The following is an 18,194-nucleotide window of genomic DNA, read 5'->3' as shown; positions in this document are numbered from 1 at the left end:
TTATGGAAACATGGAATTGGAATTGATTCAGTCTAGTATAACCCACACTTTTAGTCATTCCTGCCATTAAATATCAATTGGAAACCTGCCATACTCAAAGGTGTATTTACAGTTTTCATACCCTTTTTCCTCCTAAACATGCTAATCCTATTGAAAATAACTGTTCCTGAGCATTAGTCCCACAATGACTGAAAACTTTAAAATGTCTAGTTTAAATCACTTGCCATGACTGATCTATTCTTCTGCCAGCATCATCCCTGATCAAAGGTAGGTCCTGTCCTTCCCAAGTGTTCCCACTCTGGGAACACTGAATTCCTACATTGCCTGTGCGTGAGCATTTCTGATCCTCACTTTCATCCTTCAATTTATTAGACTTATGATGCCTTTCAGACAAACAAAACAAAACAAAAAAAAAAAAAAAAAACAAACAAACAAAAAAACTGATCAAAATCCATCACTTCAGCACAGATGACCAGAACTGTATTTCCTTAATGCCTTGTTCAATGTAATTGGTACTTGCCCGAGACCATATTTCTCTTCACTGTGATCTTATCACAGTGGTGGGGCAAGATAATCTCACAGTTAGGTGATAAATCTCTTTTCTCCTGCTCTCCCTGGTGATAATGATATCTGTTCAACAGCCATTTTTAGGCCATCTTGAGCTAATTGCAAGTGTGGAATAAGTGAATTTATTCCAGAGCAAAAATGCAACATGAGATTCAACGTAATTATTAGAATTACTTTCTTAATGATGTAGAGGAGCCCTTATAGGATAGAATTTCTGAATATTTTACAGCTTATTTAGTTTCATTAGCAAGATATGCAATTATGTATGCAATTATTTTGTTTACTTGGTAAATGGTGAGGTAATGAAGATCAGGCTGAGTTTGCAATAAAATGAGTTGTTTATGATGAAATCAGATGTTCCAGTCATGCTCTCTATTAATATCACTGGTTTATTCCTAAGACTCATTAACATCAGTGACACTGCTAGTGATGTATGTTATCTGTATGAATTGTACTTGCTATGTGTTCAGGGAGGGGAGGACACTGACCACTAGGAGAAAGAGCGATTTCAGTCCAGGATAAGTGTAGAAACCACTGGTTTAGTCTGAATCCAATAGTAGTCTTTATAATGTGAAACCTAAATAATAGGCACTTGGCTGATCCTTGCTAATCTCTTTTGATTCAATATGTTTGTTGTTGTATTCATATAATCATTGTACAATATAAGAATTGTGAAGGCAATACAGTACAGTATTAAAAACAATGATCTTGGCATTATGAATGTATTTTTGTGCCTTGTGTGTGCTTTGTGCTTGACCCATGTTCCTACACTAACTCTTTCTTGAGCTAAATTCTGGTTTCAGAAAAAAAAAAAGTATTTCAACATATCTGGTTATGTGGTCTCTTCTAATAAGATTTGAAAAAATTCTTTGTAGTTGCTTCAATAAGTAGTTTTCCTGCTTGGTTTTTGCATGCAAACAATGTGGGGTATTAGTCACTTTGAAGTAGGTGTTTGCTGGCGATTCTAATCCAGTGTTTCTTCAAAATTGCATCAAAGCTCTATATTTCATTGCTGTAATAAGCATTAATGTGTTAGTGCTGGAGAACTGGACAAGGTCACCTGCCTTTAAAATGTCTGCAATGTTGCTTTGACTTGCTATAAATGTCAAGTGCTAAAAATATTTATTGCATGCAGATTGATATTCTTACTAAAACCAAGGAGATTATGTGAATTGTTTCATTAATCTGCTATTGGTCTATGTAATGATCAATGCAATATGGGAAGGAAATGTCACAATTTTCTGCATATGAAGGTGTGTATTCACATGATTTGCTGTCCATGTGAAGATGTGTATTCACATGATTTGATATCCATAAACTTGCACAAAAAATGAGAGAACAGAATTCCTGAAATCCACTTTACCTTGTTATCAGCTTTATGAGTTCTCTGCAAACCTGGTTAATGTGACCATACATTTATGCTTAGCAACAAGAAGATGTTTAAGCAAACAAGCTCTAATAGCTAATGCTGAAGTTATCCCTAACAATGCAGATTACATAGTCAGACAAGTTACTTTTACTGACTAAAATGTTTGTAAAAAATTCTGTTGGACTCTTCCCTTATCTCCTGTGATTCTTCCTGAAATATAGTGCTATGATTTTTTTAATTGCAAGCTAATTTTTGTTTAATTTCCCTGTAAGTATTTTAGTTACATTTGGGTTACCTTTGTTGTTTCTTTTCTTTTTGAAGTCTTCTGGGTAGAGTAAGTGAGCCTCATGTAATTTGTAATTTTTGCATTTGTATTTCTTCTAGGTGGAATTTTTAGTAGACTTGTGTTAATTCTGTTATAAGATCCTTATTTCGTAATGCTATTTTTCATGGTATGGTATTGGAAAGAATTCAGATTCACCTTTACTGATGAACAGCAGGTAGAAAATTAGTTATTTGAATAAGTAGTTACTAGAAATTAGTTGTATGAGTTATTTTGGTTTGCATTTTCTTATTTTTAAATATACCTAAAATGGAATGTCTTCTTTTGATTGAACATTTGGAATTTTTGACTGCTGCAAAAGGTATGAATTTTGCTGATGACAGTAATGAGTCACCTGGTGAGAGGATATTGTACTGATAATAACAAAAAAGGTCTCCACTATCTGCTGTCTTTGTATATATGGCCTTGAAGAGAAAAAGAACTTCCTTATTGCAAAAGTTGAGCATCTAATACACTGATGCATCTGTTATTTCTCACATCTTAGATAATGTTTACAGTGACCACTGATGCTCTTGTGAATTATTTTCTCTTTTTAGTAATCTGGACATTCAGCTCTGTTTATGTGTATTAAATCATTATCCTTAACACTTGAAATTTCTTTTACTTTAGAAATTTGTCAGTTTGCAGCATTCCCATTTCTGACATAATTTTCTCTTACTGTAAATCATATTTGTAACTAAAACAATTTTGGTTTACATTTTATATTCATATAGAGACTATGAATCAAGCAACACCTGCAAGAAAACTGGAAGAGGTTCTCCACCTCGCAGAACTCTGTATTGAGGTATTGCAGCAAAACGAAGAGCATCATTCAGAGGTGAGTCTGTAATTGCATTTGCTGCAGAGAATGGTTCGTTCCTGCATTTTTGCTCCTCTGATGTGAAGCAAGTCTGTCAAGAAACATTTTAGTTTTCCTTTCTGACATATGTTTAAGGCAGTTCACATTTACAGAGGAATAAGAGACTTGAAGCTTATGTAAAGTGAAGTGAAATAAAACTCTACTTCAATTCACTTGAATGAACTGTAGGTTTAGAAGTGAAAATTAAAGAGCATAAAAAAGAGAAAGCATCTTTGTGCTGGAGGTGCTGAAATGGTATGGAAAACATTCATGGCCTTATACAGTTTTTCCTTCCAACTTTTCACCTTCACCTTTTCATCATGCTGTATAGATCTAATTATGTATAAGAAAATAATGATAGGTATAATAATCTCATTTCCATTGCTCTTCTGTTGATTGGAAAAGTATGCTCTTAAACTTTTGCTTTTAAAAATGGCATTGTAAGGTAGAAGCAATGAAATAAAACAATTTTATGTTTCTTACTTTCACATCTTTTCTTAGTGATAAAGAAACCACAACAGCTAGAATTCTAGCACCTCTTATGTCAAGGAATTACAAAACCTAACTTGCCTGGAAACACTGGTATATATTATTGAAATTTAATTAATAAATACAGTTTTCTAAGGTTCAGGAAATTGTTTTTAAAATGATCTCAAAATACTCAATAAATATTCTTTAAATATGCAAATAGATAAACATTATCTAGTATATATAGTTATAAAATATGATCATTCAAAACATCTGGTTTTATATCACACTATGGAATCTGGTTTTTAGCCTACATCTGTCATGTGTGAACTTGTTAGAGATGTTTTATCATATACTGAAGAAACAGCTGTTTTGATGATTTGAAATTAATTCCCTGGAGGTCCTGTTCTACACTACTGTTGCCACTGTGTTACAGTGTAATGATTACTTAATAAAATGTATATATTGTTGTCTTTGTCTTTTGAGGACCTGCACTACTGTAAGAAAATTGGACTTCTGTGGAAAAGAACAGAGAAACAAAAGCCAGATCAAATCATACATATATGATTAAGCATCTCTGTTAAAGATTGCATTCTATACTACTTATTTGCAGTCAGAGATGTGGTGTTTTTCAGAAGGATAAGTATATTGCACGTGTCTTCAGAAAAATTTATTCAAAAAGTTTGCAATCTAATCTAAGGTACCTTGAAAAGAAAAAAGGAAATGTTAAGGTTATTTTCCCTTTCCTTCATTCATATAATGCATGTTCAATTTCACTGAAATTTATAGGGCATACAGAATTTCTGAGAAAAAGATTGCCAAATTATACATTCCCTACTCAAAAAAGATAATTAAGTCTGGTGACTTCACATCTTAATGTTATGCAAATATTCAGTGTTTGATGCTACAGTTAACAAAAAGGATCAGTAATCTGTAAAGTAATATATCACATTTTTAACACTAGATTTTTTTTTCTTTTTTTTTTAATTCATAACATTTACAAATTTCGGGGATTCCCAAAGGGAAGAGAGGTATGTGATTCCTGATGAACTAAGCATTGTTTTGCTCTGCTCACAGCATGGAACTGTGCATTGAACATGTAGCATAAAATGTTTCGATGATTTCTGGTGTTGCATAGCCACATTTATGTGCCTTCTACAATCTAAGAATTCCATTCCTCCTTTAATGCAGGCAATGTTTCTGTTCTCCTAGAATGTGTGTCACCAATTGCTAATTGCTTTTAGCCTATTATTATCCATAGCAACTGTGCTGTTACATTTAGCTTTAACTTTTTTTTTTTCTATTATCTCTTGCTGCACAAGTAATGATGCATATCTCTTGAGAGAGAGTCAGAAGAATTTCTGTCTGGTTCAAAGTGTCATTTACAAGAAGGAAGAAAATTGAGAGAAAATGTGTTCATTTTCTAGTTTTGGTTTTGCTTTGTTTTGAAATTTTGGCAATATTTTGTGAGTAGAGTTTTGCTTGCTTAGAAGGGTCCCCTGCCAGTGCCTATATACATATTTTATTTTCATGCAGCTATTTTCTAGAGTAAAGAGCCTGCTCCTTTAATTAACTCCTACTTAAACAGGTTCATGAATAAGAAATTTCTTCCACTTTGATGAAACTGAGAGACTCCATTTCAAACTCTTGCCCAAGTTTTTACAGCCTCATCTCTCCTCCTCACTGTGGTGCCAGTTGTCATCCTTCAGTCCTACCGCTGGAACACACAAAGTACTTTTCAGTAATAGCAGGAGATGCTCAGCATTTCTTTCAGACTTTTGCCAATTCATCATTTCTCCATTTGCCCCATGTCAAAAAGAACTATAGGTAGTCATCAGAAAGTCCATGATGCAAAACCACATTTGTAGACCACTTTACAGAAGTTGTCTTTTATTTCATGCCTTTCAGACCTGACTACATAAGTCTACACCACCCAGGGCCTGCATTTCATAAATGCAAGTGAAGATTTATCTGAATTTATTTGAAGCTGAGGGGTCTCAGCTCTTGTGTAGATCAAGCTACCTATGTTCCATGCTGGCAACTCAAAAATATTCAAAATTATATATTCAAAATGAGTGGCATAAGTTTGAAAGCAATAACATCTTCCTGTGTTGCATGTGTAGGCATTTCTCACTGTGATATGTTCTTATAAACCCTGAGCAAAACACTCTCAGCAGGATTCAATGCTCATCCTGTTTCACAAACTCCTTCCACCTTCATCTTTAACTCCAGGATCAGAGAACTCCCCTGATGCAGTGCTCAGCTCCAACACTGGCATTTTAAAGCCTACGTTTATGTGCTGGTAAAAAGGTACAATAGTTATATGTCTTTGATGAAGAACTGGATTTACTTGCTGATAATATTTTTCACAGATTTCTTCTCTTCTTTAATGATTGCCTAAGAATATAAATTTTTGACAGAGAAAACAGTTCCAACATGTTAAGTTACTGAAAATGAGTATAGACATTAGTGAACTTCTAAAGATTTACAGCATTTGCACAAGGAAAACTGGATGTCCTCCTCAGAAGAAGCTGATCTCTTTAAGGCAAATATAGGAAGTAAAATCACTCTCTAGCTGTTAAAAAACACCCTCAGACTTCAAGGAATAAAATTTTACTATAAACCATCCTTTTTGATTACCAAATGAATGTAAAATGTATTCAAAAAGATTTATTTTAAAAATAAATTCATCTGCTCTAGAATGTAATGAAATCAAAAGAAACATATACAGTCATTTTTTCAAGAGTAAGGCCTTCATGCTTTTCTTTGCTCTCTGAAAAAAAAAGTTTATATTCTCTCTTTTTTTTTTTTGCTGTTATATTTTTATTCTGATCATATCACCTTGCCCACAATAATCTGTTTGATTTTTTTCCTTTTTTTGATGCAAAGTTTCATAAAATATTTTCACATTTTTCACTTGGCCCATTCTTCCTCCCCAAATGAGACAGGACCTGACATGACATACTCAGATGTGTTCTGCCACAGACAGAGCACATCTCTTGGCTTTGGCTCATGTTTAGTAATTTTATTTTGTCATGTTTGCAGGCATTCGCTTGGTGGCCTGAACTGTTGGCTGAGCATGCAGAGAAGTTTTTGTCTCTGTATTCTGTTGACATGGATTCAGCGCTTGAGGCACAGCCACAAGACTCCTGGGACAGCTTCCCACTTTTCCAGCTGCTGAATAATGCCCTCAGAAATGACAGTAAGATCTTATTTTTTGTTTACATACTGTTTGCATAAGATTTTTCAATGTATCCACACCTTAGAAATGTGTTTCCAAACAGGACAATGCTCAAAATAAAAGTGACAGTGCCTGTTTTTTATGATACATGCCCTGATGTTCCATTTCCTGCAAGCTGAGCAGTTTCTCTCTAGCCTTGCACCATTTCACTCCTTATTCAGGCAGTGCATTAACCACTTGGTATTCACAAATTACTCAGTTTTGAATCAATTATGTACAAGTAGTGTAAGAGGTTTTGATAGCTTGCATTTAATCTGTATTGCTTAAATAAAGTTCTAGTTCATATTTCCTTCTAAACTTCTTTCACACTAGTTATGTCTATAAAGGTATAGTAGTGTCAGCATGAATGGAATAAAATGCACACAACAGATGTTCTGTTTGGATCCATTGTTGGGCAAACTGCAACTTCAGAAACTTATTAAAATCACCATGATGGCAATTGAGGTTGCTGAAGAGGATGCAGGAATTTTCAATCCTGCTGCAGATCTCAGAAGAGCTGGGCTCCTGAAAGGTGGATTGTGCACTACTTTAAGTGGTGTCTCATCATCTAAAATCCAGATTAAAAATCTGAAGTCTGTATTCAGGTGGGATATTCAGCCTATTTTCCTACCATCATACATTTTCAGTTAAGGAAGCACATCTCTAGTTGTGATGGTTCATGCTCTTAAAACAATTCTTTGGTTTCTGAAAACTGTGTATATATTTTAAAGCAGTCTTACAAGAAGGATTTGTGACACCAGTTTTAACTTTATTGTTGTGTCATTTGTGTTCCTTTGAGCTTTGGTTCCAGACTTAGAGAAGTGTTAGGAACAAACAAGGGTTGTCCTCACATAGAAGGGATTGCTAATAGGCTGCTGATTTTTCTTTCCTTAAAAGATTAAGTGGACAATAATGCTAAGTTGCTAGAATAGGCTTAAGAAAGACATTTTATGAAAACTTCCATGTTAAAGCAACTCTTACAAATATTGTAAAACTTTAACTGAAGGACATGAAACAACTGTTGTATGAAATATCACACCTGTATACCAATTTCAGTAATTCCCTAATGGTAACAGATATATTAAATGACAGTTTCTGGCAGGTGAAAACCATCTGGAAAATTACACACTTTTTTTTTTCCCAGAACTACTGGAAAGAAACCATGGAAATTAGTCACCTATTAATCAGTGGACATGTTAGCAAGTGGCAAGTGACCATTCTACCAAGAAGTGATTCCCAAGTGGAACATACCTCAGTGCTCATTCTTTAATTAACAGCCTTTTCACCTTTTAACTGCATTAAAAGCATTAGCAAGAGCTTCCCATGCTTATATAATAAAATTTACAGTTTTTCAAATAATTCTGACTTTACCCTAAGTGGAAATCTTTTCCTGAAAACTATCACCTTCATAAAGATATATTTAGAAAAAAAATCTAAAGAGGGAAAAACTGGAATGTGGTCTCATGAGGATAAAAAGGCTAGTGTTAATAATTAACAAGGAGAGTGAAGTGGAGTAAATTAGCCATAATAGAGCCCACAGTGACTGGCAAAGTCACCTCTCATTATCAAAAAACTCATTAGGAAATGAAGAGGTGGAAATCCCACTGGGTTATTCTCACTCTCTGGCTATATCAGAGATTACTTTTCAGACTTCTTTCAAATGAAGAACAGTTAGGTCACCATATTGCATATTAGGTTAATCTTCACTGAAATTTGGAGGACTGACACCTGCATGTTATTCTATCTTGAGAGCATTAAATGAGCTCTAAATCTTTGGTGCATGAATCAGTTTTCACATAAACCTGACATGAGAGAACTCCTAACAATAAAGAAACAGTCTTACATTTTACAGCATTAAAGAAAACTTGCATGTAAAACTATTTTTGCAACTACAAAACTAAAGTATAATAAAAAAAACTGTGAGATAATGAAAATTCATATTCAAATAATACTGAAGGTGCTATTTTAAACTGTGCAAAAAACATTGTACAAGATTCAAGACGAATACTTCAAAGTCGGCATTCAATTAACAATGAGAAAAAATGCATTTTCCAATATGGTGTATTATTTTTTTATGAAGAGAGGGGAGGATGGGGAAGTCCTGACTGAAGCTTCTCATTTCTTTCATGAAAGAGTCCATTTTGTGTCACCTTAAGACTCTCCATTTTTTCTGATCTTATTCCACAAGGAAGAGCACATCAGCTATTGCATTCCCATTTAGTCTAACTGAAAAACTGTAAAGAACAGAGGTAGGGAAGGAGGAGGATGATCTTCCCATCTTGTAAAATATTTCAGCTGTTCTCTTGAGAGAACAGCTCTCATGGGAACATCTAACTGCTAACATCTAACATCTCTCTGCTAACTACAAAAAGTGAATTAAAAAATTACATTCACTGTGGAGATGAATAATAGATTGAAGATAAACTCCTTGTGTTTTTTCAAATTGTAAATATTTGAAAAAAATGTTATAGCTGCTTTTATAGTATACATTTTAATGATCTCCAGAGTTGCTATTGTCCACACACAATTATGCCCGACTCTGTAAAGCTTTGCAGACTGTCCACCAATAGAGTACTCAACATCTCTCTAGGACAGCAAAATTATTTTTTCCAAAATTAGATATTCATAAGGGGAAGAAGAACATAGTTGTCCCAGGATTGTATCTTATTTTCTGTAATGACTATGTTACTTTTCTTCCACAGAGCCTATAAATTGTGTTTGAAGAGGCCTGCTTTAGAGGGCAACTTACATTCTGTAGTTGTTTAATTATTCAGATTAATCTGGGTTTTAGTGCCCAAAAGACAGACCTATTAATTCCTCTTAATTTAACATGGTGTGAGGGATATTTTTAGTGGCATATGCCTAGTCGGATGAAGTGTCTATATTTTGGTTGTAGAAGTTTTCCAACTCTATATTCAGTATTCTGATCATTTTCTTACCAAGTTTTCTCTACAAATGTCACTTACCGACACTTTGTCCTGCGCTATTGCTCAGCATTGTTGCATTGCTATCTTGGCATGAACCTGTCAAAACCAGGGGTGTTATAAAGGTGACTCATAATCTTCATTCTCCTTCAAGTATTACTCAGTGGAATGTCTGTGCACCTGCTCTGAAGGGCAGAGTCTGATGAAGCTGATTCAGAAAAAGCAGCATGTTGAGTGTTAGCCTTTTGAAAGCCATTGCCATAATTATGGTTATTGACCTCAAACAGGAATTCTCTGATACACTTTTTTCCACTATTGTTGTTAGTAGCAGTGGCAAGCACCACCAAAGACAGAATCATCACCTTCTTGCTTTGTACAGAGTGTGTACCACTTTTGGACTAGAATTTGTGTAAAATAATTGTACCCTATCTTAAACTAGAGGATAGAGTTAGAAAGCAACTTGGATTTAAGGTAATCAGAGCAAACTGTATACCCACCCCAATACCTCAAACCTTACACTTCTCATTCATTGTGGAGGGTATCTTTTCTCACATCAGGGCTCAGTCCTATTAGGAACTGCTTTGAAATCATAAATAGATATACAGCTACCTGTCTTGGTTACTGATACTGAGAGTTAAGCTGCATTATTCCTTTACAGAATATTCAATAATCATTTTTCCTAATGGGACTTTTACACGAACGTAAATTGTGCTATAACCTGTTTATGTCACTCTATCTTGTAAAGTTCAAATAAATTTTAACCTTGCTTTCACAAAGCAAACCTCTAAATTTCACTTTTAAAATATGACTTATATCTAAAAATACAAGATCATTTCCATTTAATTTGGAACACTTGCAATTTTTACTGCAATTTAACTAGCTAATTAAGAAATTCTCTGTGGAGGCAGAATATAAACAGCAAATGAACAGGAATATAAACTTTCTTTTCACATGTCATTGGTTGAGTTTCAGTTGCTAGAAATATAATCTGGGCCCTCAAGGATATTTACTTCTTGAAATATACTCTTTCTTATTTTGGATTTTAAAATATTCCAGAAAATTCCGGTTATCTTTTCAGTAGGATCCAATTAAGAGCAGAATAATTACAGACTCTCTGACAGAGTAACAATTTTGTCAAGGGAAAGGAGACTCATGTTAATCTGTGTGATGCTTGCCTGCCTTGGATTCTGCAGAAGCTCTTGAGGACAGCATGACATGCTGACTCTAGGAAAGCCCCTGAGATGTGCCTGTATTAGTAAAAGCAATAGAAACCTCTCTGCTTCTGTGGTACACAGGCACAGCAGATTCATTTCCTACTGTTGGAGATGAAACCTCATTCCAGTACTGAATAACTAGACTTTAGATTAATCTCTGGTATTTTCTTGTACTATTTTAATATATTTCAGCTAATATGTTTCCTAACATGGAAAAAATATAATAGTTTTCTTCCTCAATATTTCAAGAATATCTAGTTCAGGTTTCTGTTTCTGTTCCCATAATCTGTTTTCCTTTAATATTGCCTATGCATTACCTTGCTCTGGCATGGGCTTTCATTTTATTGTTGCTTGTGTGAATATGCATGACTCATATGATGGCTCATATGAAGAGGGTGTGAGGTGTCCATATTTAAAAGACAGTGGAGAATTAAGCTACATAGCTTTGAAGACAAATGGTAGTTGTGGGATCTGAAGCATGGCATTTCCTCAAGGATCTCTTGTTTCCCATCTGCTTTGATGCACAGGTGGTACCTTTTGGCAAGATCAATTTTAATCATAGGGTAGAGTGCCATGAGTCTGATGATGATAATCAGCTATATCACTTATCTCTGTGCTCTGAGTTCTTTCCCTGCCCTGCATTAATCCTTGATGGAGATCTCCAGATGAGTAAATCAGAGCTGCCAAGTCCTTAACCCTGGGAAAACAGAATGCTCATGGAGCTGTTGATCCACGACAGTTCTCTTGTGGGTGTGTACCCACATACAGAGAGAATTCCGTGGAGGTAAAGTGACAATAAGTCTTGGCATAATTTTGGAAAATTTCACTTCTCTGTAAAGACTGGTGTCATGATGTTAGGAAAATTATTCAGCTTTTGAACACCTTTATTGACTGTGACTTCTTAAAATTTCTTGCTGGCTTCAAAATAACAAGTCACCTTCCTGCCCATGAGGCTTCATTACTGTAATTCCCAGAGCAGTGCTTGTAGCAGAGCATTTTTGCAGTGAGCTCAGAAAACACTGAGCTTATCCCTTCCAGTAACTGTGATTGCCTGATTAATTACACTTCTTCACTGGTGCACTATAAAGCAGCAAGATTGATTTAATTGGCACAGTTGTATTCTTGCTGTTATTTTTCAGCTCAAAGTTGCCTTGAAAACTCAGTCTAATATGCAAATGGATGCTAGCAACCTTTTGTTTCTCAAAGGCAGTGCTCATCAGCTGTTTACTGTGCAACTTCTATAATATCCAAATCCTCCTCAGTCATTTTTGCTGCTTGTGAAAGGTGCTGTAGTTTTAGGATATATATAAGACAATTATAAATAGAGGAAAATAACGCTGTTTTGGATTCCTGATATAGAAATAATAAGCCAGAACTAACTAGTTAACAATTATTTTGAGGAGCAGTGTAAATAATGGATCATGTTTGTAATGGACTCACAGGTACTCTCAAGGGTGGATTCTCAAGTGTTTAATAAAGAGATGATCCTACACCTCTGCCTTTTTCTCAGTGGAAACCCTAATAATCTCTGCCTGCTACCTAGCTGCCTGTTTTTATAAAACTTCATGTATCTGATATCTCCACCCCTGTGTCTAAAGTGGTTGGAAATTAGCTGAAAGTTTCAAAATTCTTAGCAAGATAGGCAATTACACAAAACCAGAGAGCTGATCACATAATATTGCTTCCTCAGGTAAAAGTGATTGATACAGTATTTCCTATTGCTCTACAAGGATGTTTTCAAGAAAATAATTTTTGTTTTCACATCATTTTATTCAAGGAAAAAAGTAAAATGGTGTCCAGACATTCAGCAACAAGGGCACTCCTTGCAGTACAAGTAGCGACAGGAGACAGAAATTTGACAGCACATTTTCCCTACAGTCTCCATGTCTCCCAAGTTCAGTTTGGGCTGGACATCATTCAGGAATGGAAGGCAAAATAGTTTCTGGAAGTTATAGAAATTATTTTAGCATGTTAGACATGGAGTGGCATTGATAGTAGAACAAAAAGGGATTGTAATTTTAAAGGATTGTGTCCATGGTGAGCTCTGTGATCCAGGATTTTCTTCCTTGGAAGAGGAGGAAGCCTCCTCAATATGTGGTTTTGGTGCCCATCCAATTATACAGGAAGCCTGTATGCTAGAATAAGTGGGAGGAGAAACCCACAAAATAATTTAAAACAACAGAGCACAGACAAAAGAAAACAAAGGTTGGCAAGGTCATGAAAATTCTTCTCTGTGTCTGAGCTTCTGTGATTTCCATATCCCCATGGGAATACTCTCATGGGTTCTTATAACAGTGCTAGATTAAAGGGTGAACAGACACATTCAAAACATTAAACATATATTGTCTTGGTGGGACAGGACATTAGTGTGCTAAGAGTTAGGATTTGCTGAGAGAGCACTTCGGCAAATACAGGGACAAGCAGGGCTGATGGCAAATGAATTTCCAGATTTTGAGCATGTTCAGTTTGCATGTGTATGCAGTTTTTCATGTAGTAAGTCCCGTCTATGAAGTAGATAATATTCTACTGCTTATGAATGGCATTCAAATACTTTTTTTTTTTTTTTTGTTCAGGTATTTTTGTCCTGTCTTAGTGTAGAAGTAATGAACAAAATTGCTAATCTTTAGATTCAGCAAAGCATATTATTAATGTTAAGATGCAAAAAGTTCTGGTTCAGTAAAGAATTTCTGTATGTACCTACTTTTCATTGCACTGACAATTTGAAATGGACTACACTGTCCTTATGGAACACTTCATTTATCTTTTCTGAACTGTACTTCCTACTAGATCTTATAAGCTAGATCTTATTCTTATAATGCCTTTGTGTACCAAAACATTTTAAGATACACTTCTTCCTGTAACAAAAGGTCTGACATTTTTGTCTCTTGTTTATTTTTTAAAGCACTTTTGTGCAATGGAAAGTTTCACAAGCACTTGCAAGAAATTTTTGTTCCCATGGTCGTCCGCTACATTGATCTCATGGAATCATCAATTGCTCAGTCCATTCACAGAGGTCTTGAACAAGAGTCATGGCAACCTGTCAAGTAAGTGCTTTTTACAAAATCTGAACAAAGCACCTGCTTATAGCTTTCTGTCTAATAAGGGGTTCTCCCCTGTTGTCCTCCAAATATTCTATTTTTTATTGTATTCCTACATTGTTTATTTCTTCACAGGAGCATCACCAACAGTCTTCCTAATGTAGCTCTTCCAAAAGTTCCAAGTTTGCCTGTTAATCTTCCACAAATACCTAGCTTTACTACACCAACCTGGATGACTTCTTTGTATGACTCCACGTGTGTATTCTTCAATAACTTTCTGACTGTATGTCAGCTCTGCATGGCCTTGCTAGTGTTCTGTGCAGCTGTATTTGGATTGCATGGTGTTTATCCTCTCTTAGTTGGAAATTGTTGTTTCTTGGGAGTGAGCCCAGCATGGACTGTTAGTGAGTTGCGCTTTCTAGTGCATTAAAATGTAGCAATCTTAAACCTGGTAACTCAGAAAATCAACTTTGCAAAGGTCTGTCATAGCAGGAATGATGTTTAATACTCTAAACATCCTAATGATTCTTTTGAATTAATAAGCAGTGGGGAACCTTTTGGATGATTGATTTTAGATTGTGGTTTTGTAAAATGAGGCAGCCCATTATATTTTTTGCATGGGTTTGATTAACTCATTTTATATTGGCTCGGAAAGTCATTGATTGCAAATATTGTCATCAGATTAAATATCCATGTTAGAGGAAAATAGTAAAATGTTAATAAGTGCCAAGGGGAGAAGTACATCCCTTTCTTTGTCTGCTTGAAAAAAAATTATTTCTTTTTGATTTTTCTCCAACATTTCAGTGCTCAGTGGAAATATTCCCATAGTTATAGGTCTGATTTCTGTGTGAAGACACATCAATTGATGTCAGAGAAGGGCTCATGAACCTTATTTTAGCAAAAGTTATATTAGGAAAGCATGAAAGTGAAAAGCTTCAAAAAACACACATTCAAAACACATATGTTGATAACATCATTTCAAGACAAGTGTTGACTTGTCAAGTACATGACAGACTCCTAAATAGCATTAGATTTATTTCTGCAAGAGTTAATGCAATCAAAGAATACCATGTTAAAAGGGATCTCAAGGATCATCTCATCAACTTTTCTTGGCAAAACCATGGTCTAGGAAGGCCTAGTGCCCTGTCCAGATTAATTTTTAAAATGTGCAATGTTGGGGAACCCATCATTTCCTCTGGGGGGATTATTCCAATGGCATATTGTCTTAATTGTGAAAAATTTCCTCTACTTTCTAATCAGAAACTCCCCATAAGTAACTCGAACCCATTATCCCTTGCCTTTTTCATGTGACTTGACTCCTTGTAAAAAAAAGGAGTATTATCATTGTTGTTCTGCTGTTAATTCCCCTAAAAAGTGACAGAATTCCTCTTAATCCTTGGCTTTGGTACCTTTTGTGTTTACTATAGTAATGCTAGGTTTCTCCTGATGTGCTTATGCAAGTCATTTCAGCTTTGAATACAAACTAATTGGCCTTCTGGAACTCAAATTCCTTTCTGTTATCCCCAGGTTTTCAAAGGTCACCTTTTTTTTAAAGAATAGCTTTCAGAGTTAAGAGTTGCTAATCTTGGATGTGCTCTTGTAGTCTGCTTTCTAGCAGCCCTATCCAGTAAAAATAAATTGTGTAGATGAAATTTCCTATATTTTGAATACTGAATTCATGATGAATACAGATTTTGGTTGGAGGATTATAGTGGTAGATCTTTCCTAAATGAAGGGGTTTGTGCAGCAATATATCTGGACTCTGTGGTCAAAACATGTACAAGCAAAGTAAAATTCAGCCATGGGCTCATCCTCCTTGCATATGTTCTTGTATTCAGTTTCAGGTATATGTGAATATGCATATATTCTTAACATGCATAAAATGCATAAAATTCTTAACCAACCAGTGAGGTTTTCATAGCCTTTGGTGAGCAGTGAGGTTGGCATGCTGTGAACACTTGCCAGAAGTAGCTACCATTCTGCTGCTTTTGGAGAGAAGTGGGGGTGAGCAGTGTCTCTTACTGGGGTTGTGACCTCTGTAAGGCCACCATCCCCTCTCAGCCACCCCACACTGCATCCTAGAAGAGATCTGCCATGGTGCTGGCTCTGATGGAGGCACCTCTTTATGTTCTTTCCCCAAAACATAGAGCTTTGAGGTTATATTTATAAAATGTGCATGAATTGACCGTCTCAATTGCAGGCAGCATTAAGTTACCTTTGTAATACTTTGGTATTCAGGCAGTATTTTAAGAATCAGCCTATCTTAATTCTACTGAAGAGCCAAGTGAATTCTCAGAATGGTCATGTGTTTGGGTAAAAAAAAAAAAAAAAAAAAAACACAGCTAAAGCACTGCAAGTCACTTGTCCCTCCTCCCATGCCAAGGAGTTTCCTTTTTCCTCCTGGTAATGGTGGCTCAGTTTCTGGCAGAGGAAGTGGATCACTTTCACTGTTATGTCATAGAAAGGAGGAGGGTTTTATTTTCTCCCTCTTCTCCCATCCCGTCTTTTTCAGGAAGAACACACTTACTAGTCAAGTTCTTCAACAAGGAGTAACCCAATACTTTTGCTCCAATGCCTGCTAAGCACAGCCCACAGCTTCCTGACAGTTTTCCCTTTCAATGATGAACAACCCAGCTTAGGTGGACTAGAGGGGTACACAGAATTATACATGCAGTCAGCAGAGTCATCTAATTCAGAATGCAAGTGGACTCCTCCTCACTGCCTCCCCCAAGTCTTTCTTTCCCAGTTCACTCTGCTCCCCCCTCCTGGCCACAAAACTGATAATTTGGCAAGAAGATAGCTATGTACATCACAGAGTTCTGCGGGACTTTCCTCTTTAACCAAAAAGTGATGGTTTTGGCTAGTTAATCATTATCAGTTTGAACTGCACAATGTAGAACCGAGAGTCAAAAACAATGAGAATGCGTAGTCTGTGGGCCAACTGTGTTAAAGGTTTGCTGCAGCCCTGTGTCTCTTTTATCTGTAACAGAAAGAGATTTATTGTTCTCCAAACTTTACTAAAGTTTGTGTCCATGCTCTCAGGCTCATATTTAAGTATATTCATATTCAATAGAGCTATTATGTGCCTACCTAAGAATTTTGCTGAAGAGAAAGAAGTGAAAATATATTCACAGTGGACATCCATTTGTGTGCTTTACTGATGAAAATAGATTTTTCCCATTTTCACTTTAAAGTTGGTACAATTCTCTTGAACATTACTAGCAAAGATTGTTTATATTTTTTAATTAATCCTTTACTTTTTTGTCCTTGATAATTCGCTTTGGAGCAATAAATATATGCTACTTATAACCGCATTTAGAAGGATCATTACCTTTTTTCACTTCTTTTTGGGCATTGGAAAGTGAGATATGAAAAGGGGAAATTGTTATGAGTAGCAGTCTGTTCTTCTTGATTGGTCTCTGGAGAAGATAACTCTGAGGACACATTGGCTAGACATGCAGAGCACTGTGAATTACTCTTCCATTTGGCTGAAGATAATCTTAAAGAGCAAAAATGTTTGAGTATTCTGTAAAAGCTTTCAATCAGCCACAATGAGGAGTTTTTCCTTACTTATTCATTCATTCATTCAAATACACTATTTTAAATGGCTCTTCATTTTTTTTTTTTTTTGTGTGTGTCTACTGGACCTGGGCTTTAAGTTCAATATGTGGGTGATTTTAATTTTTTATGGTTTAATTTATGATTATTCTTTTCAGTGCAGACATAACATAGTGTCACTAACCAGAAATATTGTAGGTACACACCCAAGGTTGTTGCTATCTGGTGCCAGTCTAAAACATCATCTTCAGGAAAATTCAGGTCTGGGGAAACCTGGAATAAGATATTTGCTTATAGGAGAATTGTCCTGTCTTGTCTTCCACCCAGAAGAAGAAACGCCAAAGGAAATGTGTCATTTCTATTCTTCCTGCTAAGGCTCAGCTGTAATGGGTGATGAGAGAGACAAGGCTGGGGCAGTCACAGTGCCCCAATAGTGATGTAGAGGGAGTTGGTCTGAATGTGTCTGAGCTCCTGTGCTGGAGCTCTGTGTGTTTGTGAGTGCTGAGGGAGTCAGGAGGACATCTTTCATCTCTGTTCTGAGGGGTTGTGTCTGCAGTGCCACATACATTCCTGTCATAGAGCTTTCCTCCAGCCAAGTGCTAGGAGGACATGGCCTGCATTTCCAAGGATGGGTATTTAGAATTATAGCCCTAGG

The 18,194-nt window shown here is 35.8% G+C and overlaps 1 protein-coding gene across 8 annotated transcripts in view; it reads left to right on the top strand.

Annotated features, from left to right (window-relative positions):
- Window positions 1-18,194, top strand: part of CADPS2 (calcium dependent secretion activator 2) — a 284,215-nt gene that overhangs the window by 221,349 nt on the left and 44,672 nt on the right. For 4 of the 8 annotated variants that reach the window (XM_064702734.1, XM_064702728.1, XM_064702726.1 and 1 more), the window contains 4 exons: window positions 2,993-3,096; window positions 6,631-6,787; window positions 13,846-13,987; window positions 14,117-14,236. In XM_064702734.1, the coding sequence (XP_064558804.1) occupies window positions 2,993-3,096; window positions 6,631-6,787; window positions 13,846-13,987; window positions 14,117-14,236 (523 nt within the window). The remainder of the gene's footprint in view (window positions 1-2,992; window positions 3,097-6,630; window positions 6,788-13,845; window positions 13,988-14,116; window positions 14,237-18,194) is intronic. The other 4 variants (XM_064702731.1, XM_064702733.1, XM_064702730.1 and 1 more) reach the window with 1 other exon arrangement.

The sequence above is a fragment of the Zonotrichia leucophrys genome, chromosome 1A, assembly GCF_028769735.1.
Source record: "Zonotrichia leucophrys gambelii isolate GWCS_2022_RI chromosome 1A, RI_Zleu_2.0, whole genome shotgun sequence".
NCBI lineage: Eukaryota > Metazoa > Chordata > Aves > Passeriformes > Passerellidae > Zonotrichia > Zonotrichia leucophrys.
Note: the sequence above shows the minus strand (reverse complement) of the source record. Positions and strands in the feature narration are given on the sequence as shown.